This window comes from Xenopus laevis, chromosome 3S (assembly GCF_017654675.1).
Source record: "Xenopus laevis strain J_2021 chromosome 3S, Xenopus_laevis_v10.1, whole genome shotgun sequence".
Lineage (NCBI taxonomy): Eukaryota > Metazoa > Chordata > Amphibia > Anura > Pipidae > Xenopus > Xenopus laevis.
Window position 1 is genome coordinate 79,138,817 of NC_054376.1, and position 16,903 is coordinate 79,155,719.

At 35.0% G+C, this 16,903-nt stretch overlaps 1 protein-coding gene across 1 annotated transcript in view; it reads left to right on the plus strand.

Moving 5' to 3' along the window:
- Positions 1-14,066, plus strand: part of tspan12.S (tetraspanin 12 S homeolog) — a 63,660-nt gene extending 49,594 nt beyond the window's left edge. Inside the window, exons 8-9 of the mRNA XM_018255857.2 lie at positions 2,636-2,779; positions 10,592-14,066. Of these exons, the coding sequence (XP_018111346.1) occupies positions 2,636-2,779; positions 10,592-10,870 (423 nt within the window). The 3' untranslated portion in view covers positions 10,871-14,066. The remainder of the gene's footprint in view (positions 1-2,635; positions 2,780-10,591) is intronic.
- The last annotated feature ends 2,837 nt before the right edge of the window (positions 14,067-16,903 follow it).

Sequence of the window (16,903 nt, forward strand, 5' to 3'; positions counted from 1 at the left end):
GCTTTCCCAAGTGATTTCCCAATCAATCATATTTCCTAGGTCACATATTAAATGAAACACCAGCCTGGAAACATCTTCAATATTTTATATGTACTGTTTCAGTTTTTTAAACTAGCTCAGCCCTAATGTAAGTTTGTTGGTCAATTTAGACCATAAAACAACAAGACACATATTTTCAGTTATACCATGTGCACAGTCGGAAGTGTCAGCAGCAGATAAATGCACTTACCTCCACGAATGTAATGTTTGGAGGCATTTTCAGTAATTAAAGTAAATTAAACCTCAACTTGAGATAGGCCATATAATCGTCACAATGAAGAAGATTTATCAGGCTTTCATTGAAGTAAATATGCACAGCATAATGAATTTATTTCACTGTTCTCAATCTGAAGTTTTTAGAAACTTGCATATTGAGTATTCTCGTGGAGCATGTGCCAATATTTTGTTCTGTTATTTTGTTCCTAAATATTACCCATTTATTAAACAAAATATTCATAAGGATAGAGAATGAAGGAGGCCTCACACACACAAGGAACTAAAGGAGAAATAAAGATCAAGTATTAATCTGGGGTCCTCTGTACTTACCCCCCCCCCAATTGGACAAGAATGGCCCTGATTTCCATACCCATTTTAAAAATGTAAAATAAGTTTGCCAGCTGCCATGACAGGCTGTTTGTCTTTCAATCCTCCTGGGGTCATTTAGCAACCATAACAATGTGTATGTAAATAGGGTATCATATTCAAGTGTTCATGCTCGATCACCATCAAAAGCAGACGACCAAAAGACTAATGGAAACCAACCTGCATTTTCAGAATCAGTACCAGGGTTATTTTGCTGCCTTTGAAAAGAGGGTATAAGGGCCAGTACAGGGGGCGCCTAATTAAAATTTGACTGTAGTTCTCCTTTTAAGCTTTTGAATTGACAGAAGTGTTGGTCAAATTAAGACCATTTTTTAGCTGAGTGAGGACTTTGAATTTTTTAAATTCTCCATAACTGCTGCTCATTTACTTTAATAATATGTGGATCTGTAAGAGGTTCCGCCTAAATATTCGGAAGGGGTTTTTTACAGTGAGAGCTGTGAAGATGTGGAATTCTCTCCCTGAATCAGTTGTACAGGCTGATACATTAGATAGCTTTAAGAAGGGGTTGGATGTCTTTATAGCAAGTAAGGGAATACAGGGTTATGGGAAATAGCTCATAGTCCAGGTTGATCCAGGGACTAGTCCGATTGCCATTTTGGAGTCAGGAAGGAATTTTTCCCCCTCTAAGGCAAATTGGAGAGGCTTCAGATGGGTTTTTGCCTTCCTCTGGATCAACTGGCAGATAGGTAGTTAATAAAAAAAAAAAAAAAAAAAGGTTGAACTCGATGGACATGTGTCTTTTTTCAACCTTACTTACTATGTTACTATGTTACTATGTAGATAATATGCCTTTTAACCAAACCTCTTCACTGACACCTGCTGGTTTGTTCTTGTAGACTAAAATATGGCTACAATATATGAATAGCAGACAGTAATGTATATTCAGTCCAGCTGCTGTATAAAGTTTAACTATTTAATATTTAAAGGGCAAGTCAACCCCATAATAAAAATTTGCATAATAAAAGAAAACATAGTTCTAAGCACCTTTCCAATATATATTTATTAAAAAGTTTCAGTGCTTGTAAAGTTGTTTTTAAAAATGTTTGCTATTAAAAGCAGCATTTGCTTAACTCCTGGTTGTTACTTTTTAAACAATGTTTCAAAAGTCTTGGTTCCCCAGCAAAGTCACGTCTGTTAATCAGCTGCCTTGTCTTACAACAGTCTTAGCCATCAAGGCAGAGAATAGAAAGTGACAGACAAACGCTGTTTTCAATAGCAATACTGTACATATACAAATAAATTAAAAACCAAAGAAAATGTGTAATGAATGCATATTGCAAAGTTGCTTAGAATAATATTTTCTTTTATTAGGCAAAATTTTAATTTGAGGTTGACTTGCCCTTTAACTCTTATCCATAGTTAAATGTCAGCATAGATTCTTTGAACCAAACTAGGCTTTAAATTCAATATAAATAATGTTACGAAATATGTTGGCGCTATATAAATACATGTTAATAAATAAATAAAATAATACTTGTAATTCTCATTGAACTACTATAGTAATGATTCAGAACTAGTGATGGGGACGAAAAATTCTCAGGAAAATCGTGAAATTGAAAAGTTTCACGAAAAAAATCGTAAATTTTGAAAGTTATCACAAAAAAATCGTGAAAATTTACGCTGGCGTTAAAGTCAATGGGCGTCCGAATAGTGCTGACACACACCGATTTTGATGCCAGCAACTTTTCGGATGCGCGTCCAAAAAATTCTGGCACCGGCGAATTTTCGCAGGAGATTTGTGAATGTATTCGTCCTCGGCGAAACGCGGAACTTCACCCTAAATTCATGCCAGACGAATTTATTCGCCCATCACTTTTCAGAACCTTTCAAGACACAATCTTTAAATACAAATATATGCAGTATATTTTCAGAGTTAAAAGCCATCATTAGAAAGAATTGTTTAGTCAATAAATACAAGCTTTTCCTTTTTTAGAGTGCTGTTCCATGGAACAGTTGTGACAAATATAAATGCTGACATATTTCTTTTTAACAGTTCAAGTGCTGTGGCGTTGTATATCTCACAGACTGGCTAGAGATGACAGAGATGGATTGGCCTCCTGATTCTTGTTGCGTTAAAGAATATCCTGGTTGCTCCAAACAAGCACATCATGGAGATCTTAGTGACCTATACCAAGAGGTGGGGATTTTATTGTTAATATAATTGAATTACCTTGTAAACGGTTGCAAAGAATTTAAAGGAGTTGAAAAAAATATAAATAACAAAAGGAGGAATAAAACGTGGCCAGTTGTGTATTGGGTTGATCCAATCAAAAGTGATATTCATTAAGCTTGTAGTAATTTAAAGTTCATAGGGACAAAATCTTCTTCAACTTTATGTGATAACCAAAGGCCTATCTAATCCATTAGAGCAATTCATCACTTGATGTTTAAACATGTGGGCCAGGGGTTAATAGGTATGATAACTGTGCTTGCTAACTTTACTAATGTAGGTGAGCAGAATCTCAGTGTTAAAAAAACGTATCAATATGGCAGTTGCTATAAAAATGTGTCTTTTCAGTGTTTTCCTTATAAACCTTTCCAAAATCTTGACTTGACTTGGATAGTCTAGCACAGTATTTTATGCTACTATTTATTAATACATACATTTTTCCCATTATATAATAATAAAATTTTTACTTAACTCCCTACCATGATCTGGCTTAATTTACTAACAATTTGGATACAAAATTGCCATGTGGCAAAAGTCTCAATTAGAATCGTACGACCTTTTCAAATAGTCACCCGAAAAACATTATTTATTTGGATTATCGAATGGAAACCACAAGAAGCCCAAACTCACGTCAATCATGAAGGCAAAAAAAACATGATCCATTGACTTTTACATAATTCTGACAGGTTTTAGCTGGTGTATTTTCAGATTCAGATTTTTAGCAGTGTCGAAAGTATAATAAATCTCAAAACATTTTAGTTTTTTTCTCCTCCAGAAAAATTGGAGATTTAATAAATTGACCCCTTAGTTTATATACTTAACAGATTAAACAGTTCCTCATTTACTGAAAACTGAAATCAAAGATATAATGGAAAATCGATTTTTTTTTATAACAGAAATGGATGGGTATTTTTGCAATGAATTAAATATATGCCTATTTGATACTTTTATTTGACAGCTCACATACAGCGGTGCGTGAAAGTTTGTGAAATTTTCTGTATTTTTGCAAGAATGTGACCTAAGACATCATCTAATTTTCAAACATGTCCTAAATGTAGATGAGGAAAACCTAGTTAAACAAAAGAAACATACATTATTAAAGGTTTTTATTTATTGAAAAAAGTGGTTCGCACATGAACCACTTGCTTTAGGTCTAGGTGGTTTAAGGTCAGGACTTTGACTTGCCATTCACTTTATTCTTCTTTAACTATTTTTTCATAGAATGACTTTGTGTCTTTAGGATTGTTGTCTTGCTGCATGACCCAGTGTCTCGTGAAATTCGGTTCATGGACAGAGTTTTGACATTTTCTGTTAGAATTCTCTGGTATAGTTCAGAATTCACTGTTCCAGCAATGATAACAAGCTGTCCAGGCCCAGATGCAGCAAAACAGGCCCACACCAGAACACTCCCACCACCATATTTGGGATAAGGTTCTTATGCTGGGATGCAGTGTTTTTCTTTCTCCAAATGTAACACTCCTCACTTAAGCCAAAAAGTTATATATTTTGGCTTTACCTGTCCACAAAACATTTTTCTGGTATCCTTTTGGTTTGTCCACATGATCTTTAGTAAACTGTAAATGGTCAGCAATATTTTTGGGGGAGAGCAGTGTCTTTCTCCTTGCTATCTTGCCATAACACCATTGCTGTTCAGTGTTCTCCTGATTGTGGACTCATGAACATCAACATTCGCCAATGTGAGACAGGCCTTCAGTTGATTAGAAGTTACCCTGGGTTCCTGTGCCTTGCAGTTGGAGTTGCCTTTGATTGTCAACCACTGATAGTCTTCAATTACCTCCATTTGTACACAATGTTTCTGACTTGATTAGTGGCATATAAACTCTTTAGAGATAGTCTTGTAACCTTTTCCAGCTTTATGGGCATCAACAACTCTCTTTTTGAGGTCCTTAGACACCTCCTTTGTTCAAGGCCATGATACACATCCACAAATGTGCTGTTTGTGTGATCAGGCTTTGCTGGATCCTGATCTTTAAATAAAAAAGGGTCTCTCACTAAAGAACATTCTAAAGGGTTCAAAAACATTATTGTAGGATATAAACTGTCTATTTGAGAAGTCTTTGTTCAAAATATATAAGGGATCAACGTGCAAAAAAACTGGCACAAATGGCCTATACTTTGCATCCAAGGTACCGGTCTGAATGCTTGAAACGGCACAAAGTGCAGCAGAACCAAACAACACTGCTGTGTTCTTCCTTATACACCAACACTACTGCGCTTTGCACCTTGTACTGCATTTATTACAACAAGAACATGGAAACATCATTCTGGGTACTTTTACCCCTTAGTGCTCTTTCACTAGCAACCAGGGTATAGGTAAATTAATTTCTCTTTAGTATAGTTCTTGACTGATATATAACTAGAAAATAAGGGGTAATTGGGCACCCCCTCACACTGCAAAATGACATGCATTGCTCCTGATAGAAACTGGTGAAGGGTAAGATTATGTGGCTATATTTATCCTTATTTACATAGAAAACAGAACAATTAAAACAAAAGTGCTAATTAAATCCTCCTTCACATTTTTTTAAAAGCATAATCGTAAAGCAGAATATAGGCACTGTTTGGTCTCTTTCAGACTGATTGACTCTTTATGTTTGTTTAGATGAAATGGCTTTGACCAGAAGATAAACTTGTTAACAAACTGCTCGAGTAATATCTCTAATTGTATATTATCTGTTTCGGGTCTACTAAAATGAGATCCTTATAGTCAAACCTCAAAGGAACCGTATTCGGACACAAAGTGAAAATAGAAGTTCTCCCTTGATGCCTAGAAATACAAAGCACATAAATGGATACAAATCTCAAATAGGCTCTTGAAACGTCTTCTGGGACTGCAGTTCAATTCATATGCAATTCATCACATTCTAGTTACTTTATAATGGAAGAAACTAGCAAGTGGAATGTCTCTATTTTACAGGATCATTTGTGGTCTTAATTGAATGTAAAAATGAGATGGTGCGCTGTTTATGTAGAAACCATTAATAAATAAGCAGTTGATTAGTTTGTTTTCAACAATAATTCATTGTTATTTAATGTAGCTAAGGAAAGTTAAACAAAGCTGCAGTAAATCAGTGCTATGCCTCGATGTACCTTGCACATTGAACCTAGCAATTCATTTTTACTTTATTTTATTTGAAAAGGGCTTTTATCACATCAAGCCCAATTACAGCACTAACAGTACTAACTCCAGTTAAAAGATACTGTTATTTCTGATTTCCTTTTAGATGTTCTAGGTAAAGAAAATGCCATTCCTAATGCTAAAGAGATAAAGTAGCACAGAATTTCTCAAGGGAGAATTAACCACTTTACTAAACTAGATTATCATTTCAAAAGTTGGTTTTCCAGATAATGGATCTTTCTGTAATTTGGGTCTTTGTGCCTGAAGACTACTATAAATCATTTAAACATTAAATAAACCCAATAGGCTGGTTTTGCTTCCAATAAGGATTAATTATATCTTAGTTTAGCTCAAGTACAAGCTACTGTTTTATTATAACAGAGAAAAAGGAAATCATTTTTACAAATTTGGATTATTTGGATAAAATGGAGTCTATGGGAGACAGCCATTCCGTAATTCGGAGCTTTCTGGATATCGGGTTTCCGGATAAGGGATCCTATACCTGTATTACTCTACAGATGTCAAGCTACAGTGTTAATGCCCTTTATCTAAAGCTTGTCACCCTGCACCCGGCTTTCCCCCTTTTTTTATAGACCCGCGCTGACCCTGCAATAATGTCACAAATATTAATGAAACTGAGCTTGGGCACAATTACACCAAATATTTTCAAAGTCTGCCTTTTGTCATTTCTGGTGTTAGCCGGCTTCATTTCTGGTGTTTGGTGTTCAAATTACATGTGCACCCTATTATCTAAGTGCAACTAAATGTTGCTGATTAATGCTGGGCACTAAGGGAGCCCTGGAGCTACCATCTGGTCCTAAGGTGGTGGTAACTTCAGGGTTCCCTACTTTAATAGTTACAGATTGTAATGGAAGACAGGAAAAACTGTGCAGTATATAACGTTCTTCCTACCCACCCGCAGTTACTATGTTAACTATGCCTGTGTATTCAAGCTCAAACTCTACACAATAAGTATATTACAAAAATAAGCAATTTAAACAACAGAGCAAAAAAACATATTTTTTCATAATGATCTTTTCAGTTGTTTAAACAGTTCTTCAAATATTAGTGGTTGCAGCTTTATTAAAGCAATTACGACCATACTTCAGAAAAGCAATAATGATATTACATACAGTATGTTCATCTGAGAATTTTAAGATATAATTATAGATAAAGCAATGAAAGTCATTTTATGAAGACAGAAACAGCAATACTCCAAGCCATAAAAAACAAACACTGATGTGTTTATGTAGTACAGACTCCTAAATGTAAAACAAAAATGTTCATATATAAATTTAAAATTTGACTGTACAGAAATACTAGATTCCCTGCAGCACATATTGCATATTGGAATAATAGCAGTAAATGGCTGATTTCCTTTCAAAGCGCTGCATCTTTCTGTTGGTTTATAAAATGTTTTTTTTTTGTAGGTAGAAATAAATGCCTCATTTGGCTTGTGATATATTTTCTTTTTGGTATCCAATACTTAATAATATGTATTATATTGTTAATATTAGCATGGGTTGTTTCTAAATATCACTTCACTCAGTATCATTTAGCCAGACCAAGCCATCTTAGCCATCCACCCTCTTGCTCTTAGCAGCCCATGCTTTTCTCCTTTTTTATTAGTCTGCTGCATTCATTTTTATTACATAGAATGGTGATGCATACTGCAAGCTATTAGATTAATGACCATAAGCCAGCCTTCCACTATACATCATTCATTTATAAATCCAATCATCCTGTTCAAATGCAACAGTATCTGTATATCATCTACATGTTTTGAAGTCATTGCGTTGTAATCAGATCATATTCAAGCCAGCTATTATATTTTATTCTATAATATCTCAAATTCTGAACAGGATAGAGACGCATGTAAAAAGTTGTTATGCTTTTGTGTTTCTCTGTAAAAGTCCTAGGCAATATTAGGGGCCTGGCCAAAAAAAAATCAGAATTTATCAGTTTAAACAGGAGAAGCTTCTCATTGTATGCTTTATAAATTGAAAAAGATTAAAGTGGATTTAGCTTAAAGGTCGCTTTAGTATGCCAAACTGCCTTCATTTTCATGTGTTCTTAATAGGGTGTGGAATTTACTCATTTAGTCTCTGGAATCCTATTTTCCATATCTATCATACTATGCATACCCTATACATAGCAAATCATACTATTCTAGTATACATAGTTTATAGGCATGATACTGGCTTTGGATTTGATACTTTTGACTTGATAGATGAAACACACTATTTACAGATGTTCTGCAGGCTAATGGGTACTACCACTGTCCTCAACCAGGTGTCACAGCAGCATGTTCTTTGTAGCAGTCATGGAAGCAGACGTCAGTCTAAGCCAGAGTCTGATATGAGTAAGTAACAGGGAATTGGTAAAAAGCAATTAAGCATTAACATTTTCACAGTATGAAAAAACCCTGTAGGGTCTAGCGAAAATCTAAATTTTCATATAAATTAGCATAATTTATCTTTAAAACACATTGAACTTGATTGGTTTCTACCCTTTTTGTCAACCTCACTTTATACAAGAAACATATTTTGGTTGTAGCCTAGAAAATATTTATTGCAAAACATATAAATATATGTTGAGAAATATTTATACTGTTTGTATTTGTGTGTTTAGAGTGTGCATTACACAATTGTTATTAAAATACGATTTGAAAATCTCTATTACACAATTTCGTCTAGAGATGAAATATTGGCTACAATGGCAGTTTGATGTACTCATCGATCCTTATATGAAGTCATTCTTACTTTAATCTTAGATATAAGTCTAAATTCTAATACTCCTAATGCTAAGAATTAATCTAAGTTATCCTGGCATTACTAATGCAGACCCTGAAAGGGAACACTTGAATGAAGGTTCAGTTAGAGAGGGCACATTTAATTATTTACTTCCAGGTTGAATCATCTATATTTCATGGCAAGGGATGCCCATTAACATGTTGAGATTCTTGGTAAACAGGCTATTTTTGTTTTATGTAAAAAGTGTTGTAATGAGTTCAAGTAATGAGTAAAGTCATCCCTTTATTAAAGTATTGATGACTATCCCTGGTTGTGTAGCATTAATGGGCAATAGTTGAAATAAATAAGTAAATAGACAAGTGTAATGAAGAGAGGGATGGTACTCCATCAATGTCAGGTAGTGACTATGTGAGGCTTATACCAGTGGGTTTGAAATGGAAATAACTATACTGTGTGACAAGTTGCCAAAACTATCACTTTACTGTGATCTACAGAGTCAGAGGTTTCTATTTCATTGTCAAAATGATTAACTTAGAACATATAGAAATTTGGGTGTTTTATAATATAACATTGTTCTTTATTTTAAACAGTTATATAGTCATTAAAACAGAATTATATCAACGAAACGCTTACTTATACCTTGAAAAATGATATGGCGGCCTATGACAAAATATGGGTTCCTTGGCTTGCTCATGAAAACAACCCCCAACTTTTCCAGGCTCTGCATTCATAATAAAGGGACTGTCCCAGAGGACAACCAGTAACTCATATATTCAGAAATCAACATAAATATAACAAGAATGATACCCCACTGCCTTATGATTAATGTGTTTTTGCATTGTATGCCAACGGTATACTTTTCCTCCCTTACCTCCTCTCTTCCTATTATTCTTTTCTCCCTCTCTCTTTCCCCCCTCTCCCATTCCCTTCCCTTTCTCCCCCTTTTTTTCTTTTTTTTTTTTTTCTTCTTTCCCTCTTATTTTATTTTTCCTTATCTTTTCTATTCTCCCTTTCTATATAATGTTCATTACCAGTTATGTGTTTACATGTAACCACTGATAACAGGGTACCGTGTGACACAGACTGCTCACTTCATGTATGATTGAACTCAATAAAACATGTCAGTTTAAAAAAAACAGAATTATATTAGTAAGCAATATTTACAATTTTATAATGTTGACACATTAAAATAAAGTTAATAATTAATTAAAGAATTTTTGGAGTTCGTTAATTTTAATTAATTGAGGTTTTTTATTTAATCACATAAAGTATTAAAAAACATGTGCAAAATTCATTACGCAGATTTCATATAAGGCAAAAAATTACAGCATTCATTTCATCTTAACAATTCATATATAAATATTCATTTAATAGTGTAATTACTAGCAGCAATTAGAAGCAAAAAAGAAAAAAAAATGTTTTAATGTTTGTTGCCTGTTGTGAGCACAGTTATTTGCTGTACAAGGGAGCCTACGTCACTAGCAAATCCGTAACAAGTTGTTACTCTAAAGCTCAACAAACAAACTGTTTTATGAACAAAACATGTCTGTGGATTATGATGTGTGCAACCTATTAAAGGGGTATAAAACAAAGACTTAGATCAAGATAAATGGTGTTCAGGTATATAGAAAGATTTAGCTTTAGACTTCCACTCACCGCTTCTGCACAAAGACCAGGTAACAATAAGTATTAAATATTACTGTGTACCTAAGTAAATTCATTTACTTTGCATTATAGTTTTGAGTAAGCAAAGAAAATGTTACATATACTGGCTATATACAGTACTGTCAATATCAGAATAAAAAGTCACATTTAAATATGTTTTAATATTTTTTTTATGTGATTATGGATTTAAAATATATTTATGCACCTCTGTTTCTGTTTCAGGGCTGTGGAAGAAAAATGTACAGTTTTCTGAGAGGAACCAAACAGCTGCAAGTACTACAGTTTCTGGGAATCGCTATAGGCGTTACACAGATTCTGGCAATGATCCTAACAATTACCCTGTTGTGGGCTTTATATTACAATGGAAAAGATCAAGGCACAGGTCAAATCATGCCACAGCTTCATGACACCATGCAACCCCAATGTCACACTGTGGAACTGACTAATGAACACAAAACTGCAGCTAATGGATTTAATGCACACTTAGAAATGAAGCATTAGTGATTACATAAAACACCTCTGATTTCTGTTCCATCTCATACCAGCATTCTGAAGCAAAGTATGCATAATGGACTCTTTTGCCACCTAGTAATTTTTCTTCAAAAAAGGGAAGATTATGCAAAAAAAAGCTTTTATTTAACTTAAGAAGTGATTTTCTAGTAATGTAAATAATGTTTCCTGCAATAGAAAAGATTTGGCCAGACTTAAAAAAAAAACAACCAAACATTCAAGCAATAAAGAGAATGGGTGTGAATTATTCATGGCTTTGCTCCTCACTGAAGTATTATCTGTTAGCCTTATCAAAAAGCAATTCTGTGCATCAGATATACACCAGTTTACAAAATCAGGCTAATGGGCCTCATACCTCCAGTAGAATAAAGGCTGTTTTTGTGAAAATGGAGAGATGTTTTAAGAGAGTGAATAAATTTGATAAGCAAATTGCAAAAGTTTATATCATTCAGCATACGGGCTCAGTTATGGGCGAATTTTTTCGCCTTGTTTTGCCGCGGAAATGACACCCATAAACTTGTATGGCACACTGCGTCAAAAATAAAAAAGACGCACGTCAAAAACATTTTGGCGCTCAACAAAATTTTTTTTGACGCCCATAGACTTTAATGGGCGTCGCAGACATTTCTCTGGCGGTAAGTTATACATTCTTTATAATATGTCATTGTATTAATCTTCTTATTCTGCATACTATTTGTTATCATATTGATTTTTATGGTTGATTGTGAAAACCAAATAAAATATTTCAAATCAAATTCGCTCATCCCTAGGGCTAATGCCAATAATGCCAAATAAAAGAGATATTAAGAAAACCTGTATTAGGCTTTACAATACTGTATTTCAGGAGATATATGAAAGGGTTGCTTGGGTGCACTACTTATTAAGGAATCTATTTAGCTCCTTTATTGTTGAGCAATCAAGTCAGAAAGTACATTTGACCCCAGAAAAAAGTCCAACCTGATTGTTAGAACTGTGTAACTATCAATTATGCCATTTAAGATGGCCACATACAGGTTTTCATGCAATTCATTATAAATTGTCTGTTGGTCCCTGTCTTTTATTATCCAGTTCAGGTGTAGATCAACCACACTTGATCAGTCAAAAGAAATAAACAAGTTGCTTATCACTGCATGTGGTCATCATGTATGGCCAAGCTGACTTACTATTGACTAACTGGCTTGTGTACCAGCTATGTTTTCATAGGACAATGATTAAGGGGGTTATTTATCAAAAGCCCTGAAAAAGTTCTCACTATGTTCTGAAAACTACTCCTACCGAATCCGCATGGACTTTTCCCCCCTATTTATTAATACATTTTCATTAAATTTTTCTTGTGCGGAAAAAGTAAAAAATTCCAAATCCTACAATTTTTCAGATTTTGTGCTTGAAACCTACAATTTTATTATAAAATCCTCCGTTTTTTTCCAAAAAACCCAGCACAACTTCCAATTGCTAATGGGACATCTGCCACTGACTTTTACATGTTCTCAGCAGGTCTTAATTAGAGTACTTTTTTCATCGGACTTTTAACACCATCGGGTTTTCCACTTTAAAAGTCTGACTGGAAAAATTCAGAGCTTAATAAATAACCCCCTAAGTAATCATTAACAGGAAGCTCATAAGGCCGCCTCTGTTTGCTGGTACCAAATAAATCCACATTTATTATTTTTACTTTTCTGATTCTGACGGACTGCTCATTGAGGGCCTGCTCCAACATACACAGTTGATTCCACTCCCGTAGCTGTAGGCTCTGGGCAGAGCACCTCTGACTCCTTGTGACTTTAAGTGAGCTGTGGATAAAATGTGTTGTTTTCTATGAATAACACTTGACTAAATGGCTTGTATGCTGCCTGCTCAGAAATCAGAAGCTGACCTTTATAGTACCAGCTTAGACAGTAGCGAAACTGATAATACCATGGAACAAATCTTTAAGTATTTCCAGAAGTCATATTATAGACATGTCGTATTTAGAGTTTTGACAGGGTTTAATAGCTTTTCTTTTTTTTTTCAAAAGAGGTAGAGACAAAATGTAACCGAAATGGCCTTGATACTGTAGTGACCCACCTGCCTGAGTGTCACCAAAAAAGAACAGTCATGTTATGCCATAAATCTATCAGTTCCAAACTATCTATGGTGGGAGTGCTAGAAGACAATCCCATGCATATTTTTGCCATTACTTATCCAGTGAATAATTACAGCTACTAAATTTCTTGGTGTGACCCTAGCTTTCAATATACCCAGTGAGCCATCAGATATTATTGATTATATTTATTTATAATAAAACAGATAACATATATTAATAAAGTATTTCTATTATCATTCATTAAAAGGTAAATGACTGTAAATAAAGTAAATAATTTCTAAAGGCTAGTTTGCTTTTTTTTTTAATTTACCTTTAAGGCTCATACCCGTGACACAATTAGCCTTGACTGATCTGAAATATGTTCCAAGGAAGCATATGGTATGTTAGTATCCATCAGTGCCAAAGCAGCCTTGTGCCAACATCAGCCCCTTTGCAACCTGTGTTTATCGCCCTAAAAGCATCTTGGAGTTACCTTAGCCTCAGCTAAACTGCCAATGGTTGATACAAACCTTAGGGCACATCGAATCTACCAGTTCGCTGCCATTGTCTATGTGTAGCGGCTCATATGGCACATTATCAATTACCTTCGTATTGCAGTTAGCGGGTAATGCTGCATGTAATCCGAAGCCACTCTTAACCTTACCTTCCCTGTCAGGATGCTAATAGTTGTGGTTCGTCTATACCTCAGTCAACTGTCTACTGTAACAAACATTAATAGGTTTTAATAGTGGCACCAACTTGTGTTTTATAAGTAAGAAGAATAAGTGCATTGATCAAGTAAATGTGGAGATGTTTTTTGCTTATATTCATGTGGGTCTGCCTGGTGTACTTTCGCAAAAAAGTCAACATGTTGGAAAACTGCTCTTTGTAGTCAAGCATGGAAAAACCTTGACCACTGTTCATGTATTTCAAGAGTAATCTGCTGTTGTTATCAGGGTCTGTACTGCACTAAATACTGTGCTGTACTACAATGTTTTAGAAGCACAATAGAATAATCATCAGTGTATGTGTAAAGCAATGTACTGTATGTATATTTAGTGCCAATTTATCCTACTGAAATGTTACCAGTTGTAAAAATAAATTGCTTGATTTTTTTTTGACTAAGCTAAGCATTCAGTTTTGTCCCGTCTTTATAATGTATGTTTTTTTTCATTGTGTAATTGCATGTACTGTATCTGTGAACAAGTTTTTGGGATGGTATGTGTAAAATGGAAAAATGTTTCCTGAATGAAAATTTCCAAGTCCACCCTTGGTTAGATGTTGATGAGATAATTACATGAATAGAACAATTCATTCTACCTGTTAGTCAACAGATCAAAGATAAAGGTAGATTTGAACCTGGTATGCAGGCATCTGACAAAAATTAGACTTTTTTAGAAAGGCCACCGCTACACATCAAGTGGAAAAGGGCGCATTTATTGAGCAGAATCACCTAATCCCATAAAAACCACCATATAAGTGTGTGTGCTGCTCCATACTTTTAGATGTTGATAACTGGCAGGAATGTGTCCAGTTTTGATGTAGTATGGTTAGCCTGAATAGTCCTTCTAGAAGTGCCCAAGTCACTTTTTATGACACATTCACTTCACTTCAAACAAAAACTACAAACCAAAAGGGATTCCTTAATAACTATTATACAAATTTTAAGTAATGTCATTGGTCTTTCTTGATATAATTAACCAGGGTGAAAGGATGTAGACATAATTTGGTCAGCAGCCTGTCTCAGTGATCTTGCTAGGAGCTTATATGTGAACTACTTTGGCCTCATCCACAAGTCTCTCCTGCCCATATCAGGTGTTGGTTCCTAACAATAGTGGACTTGGGCAAAAAATCAGTCACACTGGTGTCTAAGGGGCAAGTTCACTAAGCGACGAAAATGCGCTAGCGACGCATTCGGCGCACTTCGCCAGGCGAAATTTCGCCAGGGCGCCGCTAATTCACTAAAATCCGAAGTTGCGCTCAGGGAGGCGAAAGGTAGCGAAGTTGCGCTACCGTTAAATTTGTCAAGCAAAGCAAAGTTACTCTGGCAATGCCTAATTTGCATACAGCGCCAAGTTAAAGTACAATGGACGTATATGTAGCAGCAAATACATTACACTACACAAGCCTGGGAAAGCTTCATAACATAAAATAGAGTTGTTATTTTGCCCTATACATGTGCCCACTGTATAGTTTATGTGCCATATGTTAGGAAATGTAGGGGGGGAAGGGGGGTACCCCCCAAAAAATTTACAATCTTTTTCAGCCTATCACCCTTAAAAAAGTAAAAGAAGCCAGCGCTTTTTGGGACTTAGAAAAAAATTTCAACTTTTTTTGAAGCAAGCCCTATCTACTCTATTGCACTTCGCCTGGTCTGAGGTGGGGAAGGCAAGTCTGGAGCAAGAGGTAACGTTCAGTAAAATGCACAAGTTAGTGAATTAGCGTAGTTACATCCCTCGCAACTTCACCTGGTGTAAGGGTGCGAAGTAGCGCTAGAGTAGGTCCACTTCGCTAGTGAATTTACGCCAGCATCCGTTAGTAAATCAGCGAAGTAATGAAATGACGTCACTCTGGCGAATTTGCGCTAGCGTTACCGGCTTTGCACTTTAGTGAATTTGCCCCTAAAAGCTTCCATTAGGACAAATCATTTCCATGTTGCAGAGATATAAACAACCAAAATCGTTGTTGAGGCTGTTACAGTATATGACATGAATAATGTATCTGTGCACACTTTAGCATCTCCTTAGCTTGAAGCTTAAATGTGCTTGATTTTGAGCTCACATCCAGAATAAATATTAAAACCAAAACAATTCATGCCAGTTGGTCCCCTGATAAAGAGTTTTAAAGCAGTCCTCCACCCAAAAACTGTTTTATGTATAATGTAATAAATTTTAGGCGGTTATTTATAAACATGCAATCTGTTTGCGGCATCCGGTTTGACGTCAAGATCCAGTAAAAAAGACACAATTTTTTTGCAATTTATTATGCTCCGAAGCTGTTTGAAGTCCGAATCCGAAAATACGCCATCTTAAACCTGGCAAATTACTGTAAATGTCCATGCCAGATGTCCCCTTAACTATTTGAAGATGTTTTAACCCTCACAAAATGTATATTATTGATAAATAAGGGCAAATTGTTGATTCTAGTTTGGTCATACATTTTTTTTAAAAAAAATCTGAAAATTCTGATTTTGATAAATAACCCCCTCAATTCTTAGCATCTGTTTAATAAAGATTAATTGAAAAAAAACCTGTTATTTGTAAATGTACAAAGCAATTGCTATTAAAATCAGTATCGCAGTCAAGCTGTTTCTATTCACTGCACTCCTGGCTCTGACTCCTGAACATTGTAGTCAGAACCAGATACAAATACTGCTTCTAGTTGCAACTACATTAATGAATAACTTGAAAATCAATATATACTGGAAAATTGTTTAGAATTACATTTTCTTTCATTTAACAAAATTATTTTTGTGGTGGACTTTTCAGACAGACACAGAATTACTACTACTAATACTGTATGATCGTAATAAAAATTAAATTGGTGATCAGCTAAATCAGCATGATTTCAGTGCGCAAAAAACACCAGAGTAAATATGAGTATTAACATCGCCCCAAAACAGGACTCGGGCCCCTGATTCAAGATAACACCCTTTATATTATCTTTTATATATAACAAAGCAGACTTGCATCTATGGAAAATTGCTTATTGGCATTTTGTGTGACTTTTTGATGTACAACTTCCATTTTTAAAATCAATTTTCTAACAAATGAAATTCTTTTTAATACACAGAGAACAAAATTGCACAAGTGCAATAACCTACTTCAATTCTAACTTGTACAAGGCTGAGCAAAGCTGATTGATGGTTGCTTAGAGTTACAGGACTGGTGTAATTTCACTCCTATTCCAACACTAGTATATTTTAGTTCACATTAGGCCCCAAATCTACTTTGCGCCCCTCT